Source organism: Marmota monax, unplaced genomic scaffold (assembly GCF_021218885.2).
Source record: "Marmota monax isolate L192 unplaced genomic scaffold, Marmota_monax_Labrador192_F-V1.1 WCK01_AAM20220418_F8-fsc00075, whole genome shotgun sequence".
NCBI classification, from domain to species: domain Eukaryota; kingdom Metazoa; phylum Chordata; class Mammalia; order Rodentia; family Sciuridae; genus Marmota; species Marmota monax.
In genome coordinates, this window is record NW_026694772.1 from 2,027,126 (window position 1) to 2,046,846 (window position 19,721).

At 33.7% G+C, this 19,721-nt stretch overlaps 1 protein-coding gene across 11 annotated transcripts in view; it reads left to right on the forward strand.

Moving 5' to 3' along the window:
* Window positions 1–19,721, forward strand: part of Dmd (dystrophin) — a 2,205,817-nt gene that overhangs the window by 1,814,905 nt on the left and 371,191 nt on the right. For all 11 annotated transcript variants that reach the window (XM_058572890.1, XM_046425263.2, XM_046425265.2 and 8 more), the window contains one exon: window positions 6,024–6,180. In XM_058572890.1, coding sequence (XP_058428873.1) covers window positions 6,024–6,180 — 157 coding nt within the window. The remainder of the gene's footprint in view (window positions 1–6,023; window positions 6,181–19,721) is intronic.

Below are 19,721 nucleotides of genomic sequence, written 5' to 3' on the forward strand. Positions count from 1 at the left end.
ATATATATATATATATATATATACTCATTTGATAACAAGTTCCTTTAAGTATTTATAAGTTGTTTCAGAAGGCTCTCTTGCTCCTCCACCTAAACTATACGAATGAAGAAATTCCAAATTCTAAATTGTTGCTTTTCAGCAATTATTCCTTATTAGTAAGGTACAATAGAAAGAATCTTGGACCAGCAGCTGAGTGACTTAGTCATTAAGCTCCTTTTCTTCTTAGCTCCATTTCTACTAGCATGTCACCTTAAACAAGTCACTTAACTGCTACCTAGCATGCCACCTTGAGAAAGTCACTTAACTGCTTCAGACTTCAATCCTATCCCTCACTGAAATTAAGAGGTTTAACCAGAAACACAGGTGATCTTGTCAAGTTCTCTTATAGTTCTACAATGCTATTATTTTTAATTATGCACTTGCCCTTTATGAACCTGGCCAAATTATAGAATTTTTCTACCTTTGTTTTCCTATATTTAAATGAAATTGATTAATTTAAAATACAGGATGTAAGAAAAAGTCAATAAGACATCTTCCAGTAAAAAAGAATACTTTAATTATATAATTCTATCTCACAATTTAATCCAAGAAAAGTATATACCAGGGCTGGGGTTGTGGCTCAGTGGTAGAGTGCTTGCCTAGCACTTGTGAGGCATTGGGTTCAATCCTCAGCACCACATACAATAAAAATAAAAAAATAAAATAAATGTATCTTGTCCATCTACAACTAAAAAATATTAAAAAAAATAAAAGTATATGCCATCCATTTCATATGTATTATATCACATCTTATCCCTGAGGTATAAGGAGAAATAAGTAGTCAGTGATATTAATGATTTGAGAAGTGGTCAAGTTAATATTTCATATAAATACAATTCAAAAAGACTTAAATTCAGACTGTTACCAGACTTTTTCCAGATTATTGTAATACTGTTAAATATGAGAATCATATATTATCAATATAACTTGAGCAAAGTTTATGTTTTCTAAGATTTTTATATATGGAAGAAAAACTTGTAAATATTATATAAAACATTCACATTTATAAATTTTTGAACGTTAATTTGAGAGGCAAGAACACCAACATTATATAATCCACAGCAGCAGTACATCTCTTTGGAAGTATTTGGTATTAGAAGTTAGATTAGTTAAAATTTTTTCTATAGTGGAGAACAAAGAAAGAACAAAAAGAGGCAGAGTCTTTCTACTTTTGAGAAAAATGCAACTTGGACATTGAGTATCTCTGACCTTCTTTCTCTCACTCTTGGAATGTTAATTATGTTTGGAAGTTGAAGTTCAAGACAATCTGGAAAAAAAGGTTTATTTATCTTTAGGCTTAATTCTCTCTCTTTATTTAAAGCCTCTTAGCTCCCATTTAATTTCAGTGATTCTTTATTATTTCTGAATTTGTACTTTTTCTTTCTGTATGTTCAAGTGTTGTTTTATTACACAAGGCACCAAATATATATGGGTATATATCATTAGTTTTATACAAGAAGTCAAAGTGAAAAATGAATTCAATATAACACATTTTGCTTTAAGAATATGTGCCTTTCAAAGTAAAGTTTTATTAAGGATTTCAATATAGGCATCAACCAAATCACATTTGAAATATCTGTATCTAGAGAAATAACAATCACTTTATCAGCCCCTATAATTCTTAGAGTGCTATCCCCAAAGAGTTATTTAAAGACTAAGCAATACATCCCAACATACCTTGAAGGTTCTGCTTTTTATCTAAACCTTACAAGTTGTGGAAATTATCTGCTTTTTAAAGATGAGCACTTGCCTTGTTAAAAGCTAGTAGCCCCTACACTCTTGTCTTCACTAATAAAGATTAATAGAAAATGGATAGAAGCTAAGTGTGCCCCTTCAATCACCTCTTTTATTTTCTGTTGAATAAGTAAGGATAAATAGAGTATATGTGACAATTAAAAAACAGTGTTTTTGCTCAGGTATCCAGAATATCTAGTTAAAGCCAGTAAGTTGATTTCCTCATCTAAGAATGGCTTGTAATTTTTTTTAAAAAAATGTATTTATTTGTTCCAGCCAATTATACATGACAGCAAAATGTTCTTCAATACATTGTACACAAATGGAGCACAATTTTTTACTTTTTCTGGTTGTACATAAAGTAGGGTCACGCCATTCATGCCATACATGTACCTAGGGTAATGATGTCAGTCTCATTACACCATCTTTCCTACCCCCATGCCCTTTCCCCCACTCCCCTTTGGGCTTGTAATTTCTATTTCCCATGTCTAAATATGATCACTCAAGTTATGTGCTTCAGCAATTGTCTTTTTACCCTTGCATCTTCCAAATTGCAAAATAAGATATTTAACCTATGATGTAACAGCCTTTGATACAAAAAAAAAATCATTCCATATCCAAAGAAACCTTTTCAGGAAGAGACATTCCCAACACAAACATAGGTAAATCATTTTGAAATATTCAGTATACACTCACAAAAATAAATATAGAGCAACTGCTTCCAACAAATGTACTAGAAATATGTCTTAAAAACTTTTTACAAGCTTAACATGGTCAAAGAAAATATTTAATGAGCTCACAGTGTTTCATTACACTTAGATCTCCTTTAAAATCATGTAACTAACAAATACCACCTTTGCCCTGTTGAGAACAACAAGTCACATTTTATCACAAATACTTTCAAAAGTTCTTAAACAGTGGTCCTGGAGCTCACTTGCAGAGTTGTGAAGGTTCCTGTTGAAAGTATAGATTTTTGTTATAAATACTGAAATTCTGGAGGTGGGATCTAGGAATCTGGAATCTAAACAAGCTTCTAGAGTTTTTTATGCACACTAAAGTTTAAGAATAACAGTGTTAGACTGAATACCTTGTTATACATTAAGGTGGGAACCATTGTCTAACTGGCTTTCTCTTCTCCAGCCCTTAACCACTGTCCCCTGTCCTTTGCGTAGATTTTTGTCCTCATGTCAGATCTTTTCTTTTACTCTTGTGCCTTAGGAGGGAAAGCAAAGAAACAGTCATTTGATATGTAGTTAGGATGATCAAACATTCTGCAATTTTACCTAACTTCACAACTTAGGAAAAGTCCCCTCACTCAGATAACTGAGAGCTTTTTATCTTTTGGTGTTCCAGGTCCTTCTGCTTCTATTCTGTGATGTCTCTTGACTGTCCTCTGTCCCTGACTTCTTAGAGCCTTATTATATCATGCTATTAAGTTACCATTAGATCTTTAAAACTGGATTCCCTAAGTCTTTTAGTTATTTTTCCCTTTTAAGAAACACAAAGGGGTTCATTGATCCACTAATAATTAGTCAGCACCATTTAACCTAGAACTGAAGTTGTAGCACTTCCTTATTTTAAAAAAGCAGCAGCTTGTGGTCTCACCATGGGCAGCCTGCCCTTCACCAATTCCTCTCTTAGAAGTCAGTATTTGTTTCTTATACCAGATAAAGGGAATCCAAGCATTAGGTTTCTTTTATTCTCCCTTTTCTTCCCATCTTCCTACTAATCAGTGCTTCACTGGAACTTAGAGACACTTAATAAATACTTATTTAATCAGTTTCTCTTCTACCATTGGCTACTTTTCCATGTCTGGACTGTTCCTCTCTCTTCCTACCTTTCAAACTGTCTTGCTAGAAAGCCTCTTTGGACCTCAAGGGGCCCAAGTTAAAATTCTAGACACCCCAGGGAATACTTGCAACCAGTACTCATTAAATGCCATTAAACAGCTAAAATTTTGCATAGGGAATTCTCACTTAGGTTTATCACAGAAAAGTGATAATTAAAATGGAAAGAAGGAATAGAAACATGAGAGAATTATCTCCACACTGTTTGTAGTCTGCATGCACTATTCATGATACTTAGGTGTGTCATGATTCACTGATTAGATAATAATACCCTTGGAATCTTTAACAACTCGATTTCTCTTGTTTGATAGAAGTTACCATTTTTTTCTGAATATGATGTTTTTATTATGCATTATAGAAAGAAAATTCTGATGATTTGGATAAACATGAAGAAACAGATCACTTGTAAATCCATCTCTGAGGGATAACATGGTTTTCATTCAAGAATTTTTCATGCATTGTTAAGCATGTGCACACAAATACGCACACACATAAACATTTTAGAAAAATAGAAGAATAGATTATATTCATTTTAATGGTATTTGTTAACTTTGATTTATTTATTTTTGGTAATTTTTTATTTGTTCATTTTAGTTATACTTGACAGTAGAATAAATTTTGACATATTATACATACATGGAGTATAACTTTCCATTTTTGTTTTTGTATATGATGTGGAGTTACACTGGTTGTGTATTCATATATGAACATAGGAAAGTTATGTCTGATTCATTCTACTGTCTTTCTCATTCCCATATGTCTCCCTTCCCCCCACCCCCACCCCTGTTCAATCAGGTGAACCTCCACTCCTCTCCCCCAACCCCATCTATTGTGAGTCAGCATTAACATATCAGAGAGAACATTTGGCCTTTGGTTTGGGGGTGATTGATTTATTTCACTTATTATGATAGTCTCTAGTTCCATCCATTTACCAGATTATATTCATTTTTATAACTGACATGATCTTTTCCACATCCATAAATATTTACCTATATTATTATACGGAACACTACATAGCATTTCATTGTATGAATTCATCATGATGTGTGTAACCAATTCCCTAATATTGAATATTTCAGTTTCTTTCTACTTTATAACAGCCATCAATGATGCTATAAATAAAAATTTTTCTATTATATCTTGGTGTGATTTTCCAGTTATTTTCTTAGTATGAATTCCTCAAACTTAAGCTTGCAGGTCATTGTATTTGCACATTTTTAAGACTTTCATATTAGCCTTCAGAATGTTTGAAACAATTCAATTTCAGTAATAGGTACTCTTTGGTGATTCTTTCAGACTGAGACCAGAAGGAGAATTGTATTTGATATGTTAGGCCAAGTTATCAAATGGCCAAAGGAAATGTTGTTCTACCTGGCTGGTTTACTTTACATTTCAAACTTTGCAGCATTGGAGAGTTTATTATATTTATATTATAGGCAGCATTAATTTTATGAATTAATTAGTGCTTGCTGGTAATACGAGAGTGACGCAGCAAATTCCAGATTTACCTGAGGATAAAGTTTTGCTAACATCCTGCCTTTCCTCTTTGTTTTTTCGATGATGATTTATTTTATTCATTTAGCTTCTCATCCTCAAGTGAAATGTGGATTTTATAGCACAGATCATTCATTGTATATTCTTAAATGGCTTCTAAGGATTTACATGTTCTAAATACAGTTGATGGTAAAGCACTCAGTCTACTGCCTTAATTATTCATGTTTGGGAGAAGCTTTCAGACAAACGTCTGATTTTCCTCTTCCACGTGAGTTGTTGTCTCAGTACATTTTACACAAGGGAAATGAAGCAGAAAATGTCGGAACTTGGTGAAAACAAATCCCAGGTGCACAGGAATAAAGAAGGGTAGAGGCAAAGGAGAAGCATATGGAAGAGGAGCAGAAAGGAACAGACGCCAGACGGAAGGAGTCGATGGAAAAGGCTGCCTAGGGTGTAGAAATGGAAAAGTCAAATTGTGGGGAGAGACCTTTCCATTTCTCAAAGTAGAAAGAATTCCAGTATGAGCATGAGTCACATGAATATGGAGGGTTTTTTATTAGTCACTGGATCCATTTTTTTCTACCAGAAACATTAAGAATTATTGACTATAATAGGGATGGAAAAGTGATCAATTTCGGTGTATATGTCATGCCCCAAGTCTTTAGATGATAAATGTGGAAACAGATAAATGTCTGACTACTGCCTTTCCTCAAAATTGCCACCCAAATACCCTCCCACCCTATATGATGGCTCTCAAAAACAGGAAGTCAGATTTTTAGCGAATTCTACTATGAAGTTCACAGTAGGTTTATACACTATGGAAATAACCAACCAATAAAAAGGAATTGTTAGAATCATCAATTATATTTCTAGAATATTTTGACATAATTTTCCCCTATTATTTTTCAGGTCCCATTTGGAAGCCAGTTCTGACCAATGGAAGCGTCTGCACCTCTCTCTTCAGGAACTGCTGGTGTGGCTCCAGCTGAAAGATGATGAATTAAGCAGGCAGGCACCTATTGGAGGCGATTTTCCAGCAGTTCAGAAGCAGAATGATGTACACAGGGTAGGACATTTTTAACCCTAGTGCCTTGTACATAGTAAGCATTAAGTGACTACTTTAAAATTAGTTTTGTTCAAAATTAAGTTGAGTAGAGATTTTTTTTTATTACTCTTATCCAAGGGTCAATTATAAATAATGCACACCATTATATTTTAAATGTCAGAGGCACCCACATTAATAATACCCTTTAAGAAATTGCCCATCTCTTTTGGCTATTTTTAAAACCTTTTTATCATGGAAAACATTGAACATTTACAAAAGTAGACAGAATGTTGTAATAAATACGCATGTATTCATCAGACATCAACAGTCATCAATTCATGGCCAGGCTTATTACATGTATGCCTCCTCTTCTTCCCCCATTATTTTGAAGCAGATCTTAGGCATATAAACCTACTGCGAACTACAATAAAGTGACAATTAGGCATATGTCACTTTATTCATAAATATTTCAGGAAGTGTCTCAAAAAAGATTGTACCATTAATATGTTCTAATAATTATAATAAAAAGAAACAGATGGGAAAGCAGAGAACTACAAAAGTTCTTAAGTACTGAAAAAAAAATGTATCTCAAGAAGATATGGGTTGGGCTGGGGATGTGGCTCAAGCGGTAGCACGCTCGCCTGGCATGCGTGCGACCCGGGTTCGATCCTCAGCACCACATACAAACAGAGATGTTGTGTCTGCCGAAAACTGAAAAATAAATATTAAAAAAAAATTCTCTTTAAAAAAAAAAAAGAAGATATGGGTTAACTCTTCATAAGTAACCAGGGTACTACTATTGTGAAAAAAAATCAATAGTTGCAAAATATTGAATGTCCAGTAAGTATTAAATTTTTTTCTCTCATACAGTCAAAATTTGTTATTTTCTTGTTTTGTTTTAAATGAGAATTGAAATGAGAGCCACACATTGCATTTGGCTAATTTATCTCTCAAATTCTTTCCCTTTTTTTTTCAATAAGTTATAAAGTAACCAAGTTTCCCTGTACATTCTACCCAGTTTCCTCTATGGTTACTTCGTACATAACTGTAATAAAATTGCTATTGTCATTTCAACATGCAATCAATATAAAAATGTGTTTCCCACAGCACATCTTAAGTCATCTTAGTTATATTCCAAGGGCTCAGTATCCATAAGTAGCTAGTGACGACCAACTGAATGTGGCTAGTGACCTACCTATCTGATCATAAACAGGTTTGGCTTTTTTTTTCAAGACTGCTTAATATATGTTAGCGTATTCTTCTATCATCAGGAGACACATAATACCTTGTTTTCTCTTTTGTGTATAATTTTAGCAGCTGTTAATGATTACTTGCTAGAAGTTGCAATGTGCTAATTGCAAATTTCTATCATTTCATTTTCCTTTTTTATCTGGAAAATATGAGAAAATAATCTTTGTATATTCTTATGGGATAGGGAAGATACCCAATGTACTATTTGAGTACCCAGTGTACTATTCATATGGGATAAGGAAGATAAATGTTTGTATTGTACTTTGACAATTTTAAAAAATAATGATTTGGTTACTAGCATTCTCCAGCAGTGATCAGTTGTTTCTTTTTTTTACGTTTCTATCTGCTCTTCTAGGCTCTGAGTGAGAAAGGCAGAGATGTGGCCTTGCTCACTTCTAAGACCTATAGCCTAGCAAAACATCTGATGTAGAATGGACACTGACAGTAAGTCTTTTTGAAATGAGAATAAAAGACACACGAACAGAAATGAATAGCCAACCAAATAAATTATTACCAAATAACAAAAATTTGATAAAATTGCACCCCTTTTGTATGTTCAGTACTTAAAGGAAACATCTCTATGGAGACTCAGCCAAAGGTGGCATCTCAAAGAAATGTCAAGGGTTTCCATTATTCCAAAGAAGGGAATATAGAAGATTACAAAAGGGGAAGAGAACATGTAAGAAGACCCAGGGGTCTTTGCAAAAGAATGCCCAGAAAACTGCCAGTTTCTCCCTTAGCTATTTCCTTTTATATAAATCAGAATATCTTTTGTCATTTTATTTTTTATTAGTTCATTTTAGTTATACATAATATTATGGTTCATTTTGTCATAATTATACAAGGATGGAATATAATTTGCTCTAATTTAGTCCCCAGTACTTCCTCTTTTCCTTCCATCCTCCCTATTCACTTTCCTCTATTCTATTAATCTTTCTTCTCTTTATAGTTTTTCTTTTAACTAGTGTCTCTTGGATATACATAAAGTTGTGATTCACTGTAGTGTATTCATATAGGTACAAAGGAAAATTAGGTCTGATTCATTCCACCATTCTTCCCTTGTCCCATTCCTTCTCCCTTCCCCTCATACCCCTCCTCTATCCCACATATCTCCCTTCTATTTTCAAGAATAATTAAGAATCTTAAGTTAGCTTTTATAGTGTGATAAAATTTAACACTGCTATATTTTTAAACGTTATTTGAATAAATAGTCAAAACAATGGTATGTATGCAGAAAATATTCATTGAGAACGGTGAACATTTTAAATAGAAGACATTATATGATAAGGTGAAATGAGATTGAATTTCTGTAAAAATCTGTAATTTTAATCTAGTTCCAGAAACCAAAGAAAATAAATCATTTTACAAGTGCACCAGGAATCAGGAGATTGAGACTAGTAATATTCGTCATAAATTTTGATTGCCATCACTACTTTGTTCAGCAACTGAAAGATGAGGATATGTCACAAATAATTTTCATGGTCCCTTTTAGCCAGTATTTTATTATAGATACTATTTTGCTATCCCTGGTTATTGGCTTTGGTAGCTTTTTAATAGTGGTAAAACGTTTGTACTTAAAACTCTCAGTCTTGACTCAGGAATTTCACCAAATGATGTGATTCAGGGAAATGTAAATGCTAGAGTTAGGGTAACATGTACCAGAGTTAAATAATCCTTTCTTGATTCATGTGTTCACTCAGGTGTGCTCACCTATTACCTTTCTTTGACCTAACAGGACTTCTAGCCCATTGATAACTCTGTGTTTTACACATTACTTCTAGTCCTACTTCATGTTTACCTACCTCCAATTACAACTTAGATTTAATCATCTCACATTTTCCTGTTTTCCAATGCTCTCAAACCTTTTTTTTTTAATCTTTTTTGTTGCTGCAATCTCTAAAACCTCAAAACTTGGAGGATCTACATATTTTCTGCTAACCAAGCAACATGACAGCAAATTAGCAAGGTTCCTTTTCAGAGTGACCAACCTCCAGCCTTCAGTTGTTACCACATCCATGGGTCAGTTTACCTCCAAACTATTTTGCAACTCTGTACTACTGTCCTCACCATAGTTACGAAACCTATTTCTCTTAACCTTTCTGCATCTGTTCTTACCACCCCTACACTGCAATCTCTACATTTCACTCAGACTAGTCTATGTAAAAATGTAAATTGAATTACATCAGTCTTCATCTTCACACACTTTGGTGGCTTCTCAATCCCCTTGGAAAAAGGCCAAAATCTCAAGTTAGAGGCATAAGGTCTTCTGTGGCTGGTTTGAACTCAGCCTTTTCTTTTCTTACTGCTCTTTTCCTTGCTAGTAGAACACCAGTCATACTGTCTTATTTTGTTTAAGTTCTCAATATTTCTCTCAGGTAACATTTTGAACATACTGGTCCTCTGTCTGAAACCCTTTCTATCCACACCTATACCCTCATAATGCCCACATTATCATCTACTAATCCTTCACATCTTGGCTCAGTCATTATGCAAACTTTCATGTAATGCCCACATTTTACCAAATCTAGCTTTTATACACTATCATAACTCTGTCTACCTTTCCTTGTATGACTTAACCATTCTTTGTCATTGTGCATATGTGTGATTATTTGATGAATGTCAATCACCCTGCATATACCACATACTCCAAGAAGCTTTTTGTGGTGAGGGTGAGGTGTCATTTTTATACCTACAACTTTACATATTGCCTAGTACATGGTAGACAATACATAATGGAAAAGGGAATCAAGGAAAAAAAGAAAGGAGAGGGAGTGGGAAGAAGGAAAAATAAATAGTGAACTAACATTAACCTTTTTCCTTCTCTGGTCTACCAACAACAAAGACAAGGAAAGAAGGAATAGTGATGTTCCTTCCTTACCTACAGGGTTTTCTGTTTATTCCCAACTAAGCATCTTTTTGTAAAGTGTGTAGAGTTACTTTGATGCATGTTGTTTTTATTTATAGTCTGGCCCAGTGATCTCATGTGTCTCTTTTGGTATCTTTAAGGAAAATTCTTGTCATAAAGTGTCTTACTCTCCTTTCCTCAGAGGGCATCATCACTCCTGAATGCCAATGAGAGAATAATTTAGCACTGATTGTATTCAGTTTTGTCACATTGATGCAGTAGCCTTTTCATAGCTATAATGCAAGGGTCATCTGGTTAGTGATACACTTGTTAGCTGTGGACAAAAAGAACAAAAGAAAATCCTTGAAACTGGATCATTCCATCCAATTTTCTGAAGTCTGTTAGAAAGAGAAAAAGGAAACACAATCAGGATAAAGCTCCCTCAAGATCTAGTCATTTACAGATATTGTACTTTACTTTTATTAGACTTTTGTTTTACTTTGCTGTTTTTATAGGATTATAAATTACCTAGCTTTATTTGTGTTTCTTGATTCAGTTGTTGTTTATATAGAATGTTTGGTATCAAGATGGGTCACTTGTAATCGGAAACTTATTCCCCATGTATTTGCAGTGTCACCTTTTTAAAATCATTTGCTTACAATCTGTTGTAAATTATTAGTGCCCTTGGTTTTTGCTTTTTATGGGAACACATATCCCATTAAGATGTCAAATGTTGAAACTATAATCAAACGTTGTTCAGATTTGCTTTTATTTTGTATAAATCAGGAATTTTTTAAAAAAGATAATTCACATTTTCTTTGGATATCATTTCATATTAATGATGAGAGTTGATAGCAAAATGTCATATTTCTTATGCTGTTTTCTTCAAGTGAAAATATATAATCAGTCTCAGTTTCTGTGGTAGAAAGATATATGATTTTCCTGTAGGTAATTCTAAGATAGTCCATACAGGGACCGTAGTCTCACTCCTCAAAGTAATTTTCACACCCAGGAGAGTGGATCTGTGTTCCCCAAACCAGCTGGGCAGCATAACAACTACAACTGAATGGCTCTCAAGACTAATTAATAAAATAATGCTCCATATGTGGTGAAGTGTTATAAATAATTAAAGCTCAAATGTGCCTTAGCAAATATAAACTGACCAATTTTTATATCTTTTGAATATATTATCCTGGCTTTTACAGTTCCTCATTACTTGCCTCACTAGACTGACTCATTTTCAATTAGTGAGTATTATTCTGGTCCAGATATATTTTTAAAACTAACTTCCTTTGTTTTACTTGAGCAGTCACTAAAGTGATACTTATTACTCGTCTTCTTCTGTGATTAACCTAGAGACAGGCTTAAAGGAGCAAATCATAGTAGGGAATTTCTAAGGAAAACTGTAATAAACCATGAGCTTATTTCATTCCTTTCTTCTTATCCCAAATCCAAAAGGGGATTAGGTCTTGATTATAAGAACGCTGTAGGTAATGACTTTTTGTTTACATTTTTACTAGTGAAATTGTTTGTCATTAGGTTTTTATCTTTCAATTTAAAAATCTCTATAATCCCTTCCCTAGAGACCATTAAGGACACCTTCAAAGCTTCCCAATATTTTCTGGTTAAGATTTAGATGGAAGTAATCAATACATACATTATTAAAACAGTGGACAGAAAGCCATTATTACTTGGATGCTGTTGACAAATGAAAAGGCTTGAATAAAGTAGTTTACTTGTTCATTTGTCAGGTCATATATTATGCATGTTCGATTTCTTCGGAAGTCACCATGAAGTGAGGCAGAGGTTCAGAAATTCAATAAAATTATCCTGAAATCATGTTGTAGATTATACATTTATTTAAGCTAATTCTATTATCAATGCTGGCCTGCTTGCTTTGGGTACATTTTAGTACATATGGTAACTAGATGAGTTCTCTGTCTTTTCTTTACACAGAAATAGAAAATGTCTGTGGGTGCCATTTGTGAATGTTAAGATTTAAGTCAGCTCTGTGTTAAGAAAAATGCAGTCTCCCCTATCACCTCTGAAAAACAACAAAAGGTTGTGATAGAGTAATTCATTCCAACATTCAATGACCTGGCCTCTTGGAGTTTCTAAACTCCAAAACAAGCTTGGCTCCCCTGTAAATCTAATTTTTAGTTATGACTGTTTTAAGATGTCTTTTTAGCTATGTTGGAGGAAATAGACATCTTTTTGATCTATTCTTCATCACTAATAGCGGAAATTATACTTGCATAAGTGTGATATCCTATGCAGTCATATTTAGGAATGCTGAATAGAAGAGACTTAAGACTTATTTTTAGACCTGCATTTCTAGGCATTTGAGGAAAACTTCTAAAAAGTAGCTGTATCATCAAAAATGTAAGAATGGAGTCATCTAGGAATTGCTGCTATTCTTTAATGACTATGACAAGATGAAAAGTGAACAATTTACAAATTGATTTCTCTACCAAAGTTTTCTTTTTACTTTGTCAAAATATTTTGATATCTTGACAAATACTTTGAAAATAATATTTGTATAGTGTTTTGCCTTCACAAAGCACTTTATTCCTTTAATTACAAATGAACCCCTGATCTGTTTTTCTTCCTTTGCCCAGAAAAATTGTATAACTAAGATTCTGAAGACTTATTGATCCTTTCAGGAACTATTTATTGAGTGTCTATAGCAGGGGTTGAGGATATAGTAGTAAACAAAACAAGTCCTTGCACCCATAGTTGTTCAATTTTAATATGGGATATACATTGTAAAACCAATACATTAATATGTAAAATAATGCCAGATAGTAGTAAGTGCTATGAAGAAAAAAAATAAATGAAGCCGGGACAGAGAAATACTGGGGGAATATTGACCTATCTGAGAAGGTCACATTTGGGCAGAGATCTGTGTGAGTGAATGAGCCAAGCAAAGACCTTTGGTGAAGAGCATTCAAGGCAGAATGTGCAGCAAATTCAAAACCCTGAGTATAAGAACAGATTGGGAGTATTCAAGGAAAAGTGAGATGGGCAGTGTTCCTCAAGGAAAATAAGAGCAGGCTACTACATAGAGACAGAGAGACAAACAAGCCAGATAATTAATGGTCTTGTAGGCCTTAGTTTGGAGGTGGATTTTAATCTGTGTGTGGTGAGACATAACTGGAGGGCTCTCGGCAGGGATGATGTGACATGATTTATTGTGTTTAGGAGTTGACTCTGCCTACTGTACACAGAATTGACCAGAAGGGGCAAAACTGAAAGCACAGAGAAAGTTGGGAGGGTGGCAAAGTCATCTAGGAAGGAAATGACAATGACTTGGACCAGAGTGGAAATGATGGATATGGTAAAATATTATTTGAATCAAGAAATATTTTGAAGGTTAAGGAGATAATTCTTAAGATAGATGGGATGTGGGTACAAGAGAAAAAGAAAAGTCAAAGATAACTCTGAGGTCTATAGTTTGCATAAATAGGTAACTGTTAGTGCCATTTATGGTTATGAGAAAGACTTGAAGAAGATCATGTTTGAAGATATGTGCTTAGAGCAAATCAAGGGTTCTGCTTTTGGATTATTTTGATAGACAACACAAATGGTACAGTATTTACACTTGACATTCTCATATTTTGGCTGAGCCTCTCAAGAACAGATATAAATTAATTTGTCCCTGGATTTTCTATTAATCCATTCATTTGTGCTATCACTTCAGAAGGAATTTCCAGATTTTAGGGTTTAGGCTAAATGATCTAAGACCTAATTCTCTAAATGGTCATGGGAACAGATAAAGATGCTTTTAGTGATTCTTCAAGGTCAGTTCAGAGCTTAACAACTTTATTGTCAGTAGGAAGTGACTTCCCCAGTGGTTGTTGGAAACAGCCCAGTCCTAGGACTGAGTGTCAAACAGCTGTTCAAGATGCTGTGTGGGCACTAAATTATTCTTCCAAAATATCACAGACCTGCAAGCAGCCTGGGCTCTATTCTAGCCCATGTCCTTTGTCTCAGAGAATAAAACTTTTATCTTAAAAGACTCCCAGAAAACTAAATCTTAACAAGGAGTTTGTTAAACAAATTCTTCCAAAAAAACACATAAAAATGTTTTCTCACTGAGTGTAATTAGATTTTTTAAAAATTAATTTCAGCCTTAAAATACAACCATTCTTCAGCTTTGCTTCAAATTGATTAACCCCATTTAAAAATTAATTCTTTGGTGCATGTGGTTGACCATCTGAAACAATGGCTACATGTTTCTGATATTACATTCCCTTATCTTCACTTTTACTAAATAGTGGAGTAAAAAAATAAGATGGAAACTTTGTATCACCTTATTTAAAGATGACTATGTAATCAAACTCATAAAAGTGGAAAATAGAAAGATGGATGCTAGAAGTTGGGGAAAATTGTTACTAAGTGGATATAATGTTTCAGTCATGGAAGAAGAATAAGTTCTAGAGATCTGCTATACAGCATAGAGTATAGTTAGCAATACTGATGTTGGCACTTAAAATTTTATAAGAGGACAGATCTCATGTTAAGCATTATTACAATTATTTGTGTGTGGTGCTGGGGATTGAACCCCCGGGCTTATACACGTGAGGCAAGCACTGTACCAACTGAGCTATATCCCCAGCCCCTATTACATTTTTTTAAAAGATGATTTTGACCTCTACTTTTCAGCCTACATGCCCATTTTCACAACTTCTCTAATGGTAGCTATCCCAGATGAATGTGGTCTTTTGGATTTTGTTCTGTTGCCTCTTTCTTCACATTTCTTTATTTCATGAACCCTTATAAATTTATTTAGATTCTTTGAAGCAATATTCCTGTCACCATGTCACATACCACACTTCTAAATCCTTGTCGTTTTTCAAAAAGTGGTTTTGAATTAATTGATCATTGACTGTCCCCCCAAGTTAGCATTTGGTAAAATATTTTTATGTGTTTGAGTCTCCATAAATATGATGGCTCTTTAAAATGAGGAGGATCATTATGGTGACAGAATTGTGTTCAACAACCCTCTTACTAGACATAGACACAAAATAGGATGCATATAGATGAGGTAGAAATAATATGGGAACCAGAATGATACTATAGGATGACAACACTATTAAATACTGATCAAATTACAGATATGACTATGTTAATGTCCTTGCCTATGTCTGCTCAGTGACCATTTTTTGAATGAATGGAACAATTGTATCACTCTAAATTTTAGGGTCCATCTAGTGTTCTTTCATCTAGAAAATGTTGCAGAGCAAAGAAAAAGCCCCAACCAGTAGTTCAAATCATGAAACTTGTGAGTATTTGGACATAAATATCTCCTTTAAGAAACTACTGGGTTAAAAAAAGCAGAGCTAATAGAACCACCTCTTAAGGAAATTCCAGGAAATAACTCAAAGGTTACACTCAGCTTTGTATATAGAACTTAAGAGTAAGCCCAGAATAAGAACTCTCTATTTTTCCCAATGGGCAAACTTTTTTTCCCTCTAATGATTCACAAAATAAGACTTTTAGATGAAATAACAAAAAAAGAAGATATGCATACACATAAACCTAAGACTTTCAGATGGAAACCTTATTTTGCTTCTAAGTAAAACTGGCCTATCTATATAACACATCCTGGTTTTCTAACTGGATATTCTGATTTTTTTATTCAAGAATATTTATTAAGAATCTACCATGTGCCAAGCTATGGCTATGATTTTTATCATTAGTAATGATGTGCAGCAGAGACCATTTTAAGCTGCCACCTTATTAACAGGTCTCTGGCCAATTAATGATCTAAATATGTTGATGGTAGAGTTTTAGAACTGAATATTCAAACTTGAATAAGGTGGTTAAAAAGCTTGACATTTTACAAAGAAAAGTGCAAAGGCTCAAAGAGATTTGGTGACCTTTTCAAGATCACTGTGGCCAGGTTCTGGCCCAGACCAGACTTAGACCTCAGGGCTCCTGCCACTCAGGACTGTATTTTTTTCATCACTCCAACCAGGCTTGCAAGATGGTTCTGTCAAGTTCTGTTTCTGAATATGGGAATCATATACAATCATTCCATCAGATTTCATTTTGATTAACACAAATAGAAGTTTGCCACTTCAATGGGATTATAGGTAAAATTTAGCTCCAGGGAAAGTACATGATTGAAATACATCTGTGATTTATTCTCGTCCATCGTAAAAGGATCCTGTATCCCCTGTCCCTAGAGGAAAGAAAATAGTTTTTCTACCTCTAATGTCAGTACCTGGGCCCACAGTGCTCATCTTGTCCCTGTCTAATTGAGGTACCTTAAATAAGTCAATACCTCACCCTTCATCCCTTCCACATGTGGTTCTGAGCTATTTCTATTTATGTTATTATTAGTTTTTGGTGATATATATATATATATATATATATATATATATATATATATATATATATATATCTTTTTATTTTCTGGAAACATCAATTCCTCAATTCTTCTCCATTACTTTCAGGTATTTTTAAAGTTTCTGATTTGCTTCATATCCATGAGATATTTCTACTTGCATAGTTTCAAAATTACTATGATTCAAAGAGTCTTTGTTTTGTTTTGCTATCAGACTGGCTTAGGAATTTCAACATTTGGATTGAAAGTATCCAATCAATCAATGGCCTTAAGTACACTCTAATTTATCTATACCTCAATTTTCTTTGGAGTAACATTCACAATATTAAAAAATACACCAAAAATGTATGTACTTAACCAAATGATTGACTCTTTAAAGATAGAGATCAAGTCCTTAAATTTTCCCTACCTTATAAATAATAGGTTTAAAATGAATAATTTTGAATGGATTAATTAATAAGGAATCAGTCACCCATTTGGCCAGTATTTATAATCTGTGAGCAATAGCCATCAAATAATTTAACATTCAAAATAAATTGATTTACTTTGGAATTTACCATTACCATAACATCATAAGGGCTTCATGTAATTTTTTTAAACCTTAGGAAGCTGAAGAATACCAGGTATTGTGGCCCACACCTGTAATCCCAGAAACTGAGGAGGCCAAGAAAGGAGGATCATAAGTTCAAGGCCAGCCTCAGCAACATAGCAAGACCTCCCTCAAAATAAATACTAAAAAGAGCTAGGGATATATTTGAGTGGTAAAAATACTAGGCTCAATCCCCAGTATAAAAAAAATCTAAAGAAAAAACATCAATTCAGTAAGCCTATTTTTTCTCATTTATACAATAAAATATTATTTTATTTACACAGAGGTGCTCTAAATTTTTACTAATTGCTTCTAATTCCTCCACATACCTATTGTGAACCCTTGGGTCTATCTTGGAAAACTGAAGAGAAAGGTATGGAGACGATGATATTTAAAGAAAATAATTGTATCTATTTAAGGAAGTAATTACCTTAACATTTGAATATTGATATCTAAATATTGTAAAACTATGTTCTGTTATGTGTATGGGGGAAGTTATCCTTATCCAATAACTTTTTATATCATAATATGAACAAAATGAGTTGCTGATAAAATATTAACCATAACCTAAAAGAGAAAATCAATGTTGTATATGAACATGTATTTTCCCAAACCTCATTCGACATAGTCTTTCTTTGAGAAACAAGGTGCTTATTATCAAAAAATCAAGGTTTTTTGCATTGAATGTTCATATTTTTGTTTAAAAGTGTCTCCATCTTCCATCCTCTTAAAATGCAATATATTAGAGCATGAAGTTCATGGTAAGTTATTAGATGCTGAAATTTTGATCTTCCATTATTTTAATACAGAATCTTTTCCTTAACTATATTTATTTATCTCTCATGAAACTCCATGCTGCAAGGACCACTGCTAGCCATTGCCTAAAATAGTGTTTGTACATAATAGGTGCTCAAAATTTGCTAACTACATAAATGGAGAATCTTTCATATAACCATGTTTAATATGATACATTATTGCTTGTTTTTCACATAATCACAAACATTATAATATTCTTTATCCTCTCAGTTTCATGAAGCATTTCTTCCCTTTTGTCTGTGTTTTTACCCTTTTACAAAATTTAGTCTAAATTGTACTAAATTCTGAAGATATAATCATGTAACCTTCTCTTCTATCTACTTTCTTAATTTCAAGCAATAATGTGAAAATAATGGTGCTTATGTCTTTGTAATGACAGAAATTCCTTTGTCTTTTTGTTAAACTCAATTTTAATACTCAATGAGTCACATTTAAGAAATGAACTGTGCAGCTGTAGTGGAACTAAGTCCTTGGCAATAACTCGAGGGGCAAACAAGTGGTCTCTTACAATGGATGGCCCTTCACCTCAAATTGTTTAATTTTTAGTTTCAACAATGGAATTGTATCAAATATTATTTTGGGCATTTTAAGTTTGATGAGACCTTTAAGATGCATTTCCTTATTTTACAGACCTTCCCCCCCCCAAATTACCTCCACTTTCTCCTGTCCAGTTTTTCAATATATCTTTTTCTACTTGCATGACCAACTATCTTGGTTTTCTGAGGACTGCTCAATTTTCCTGGAACTGTTCTGGTTTTAACGTTGGAGGTTCACATCCTGAAAACTTCAGTGCTAGGAAAACCAAGACAATTGGTTACCCTATTGCTAGCTTCTGTCATTCATTCTAAATTCACATTATTCTTATCCTAAAAAGAGCATTCTTCCTTTTCTTATCCTCTGTCTTCTTGTCCTATTGTCCTCTGTTTCTTATCAGAAAAAAATAAGGTAGTTTTCACTGGAAATACCTATTTCTTCTTCCTCTTCTTCCTTGGCTAATTCTATTTCTTAGACTATTGCCCTCCACTAAACCGCTCTTACCAAGTCCAATGAACATTTTCAGTGCAGATCTGGCTTGACCTTTGTGTGTCATGATTGCTCACTCTTGGTTTCCTTCTTACTATTCCCAACTGTCACTCTCTTCAATAATTCTGTATTCCTCATTTACCCCACACTCTCCACCTTTCCATTATTTTTTGTTCTCTTGAGATTCTATTTTTATCTCTACTCACTAAATGTTGATATATAGGCACTCAGTATATATTATCTGAATGAGAGAATGACTCCTGAATTTCCTTTCCTTCTCTCCAGTGACTTTATTATTTCCTTGTGGAAGGAATCTTACCTCTCCAAGTTGAACATATCATGTCCTCTTACTCAGTTTCCTATACAGGATTCTCCCTTGGGGTCAAGCTTTTATATTAGTATTTATTAATTTTATCCTGAATACACATGAGATATTTGTATCAGAGCCAAATTTCTTTTAAATACTTTATAGTAAATATTGTTTTCCCCCTCTCCTCTGCCTAAAGAAACTTGACCCTGTGGTGACATGATGAATGTTGATAAAATATTTCCTGTTTGAGTGGCTGAAGAGACCACAAACAAGAGCCTAGGAAATTTCTACTTGCATGAAAATTTTATTTTTCTCTGTTTATAAAGGAGAAGGATGCAGGTGTCCTTCTCTTCCTGAAAGATTCTCATTGGAAGCA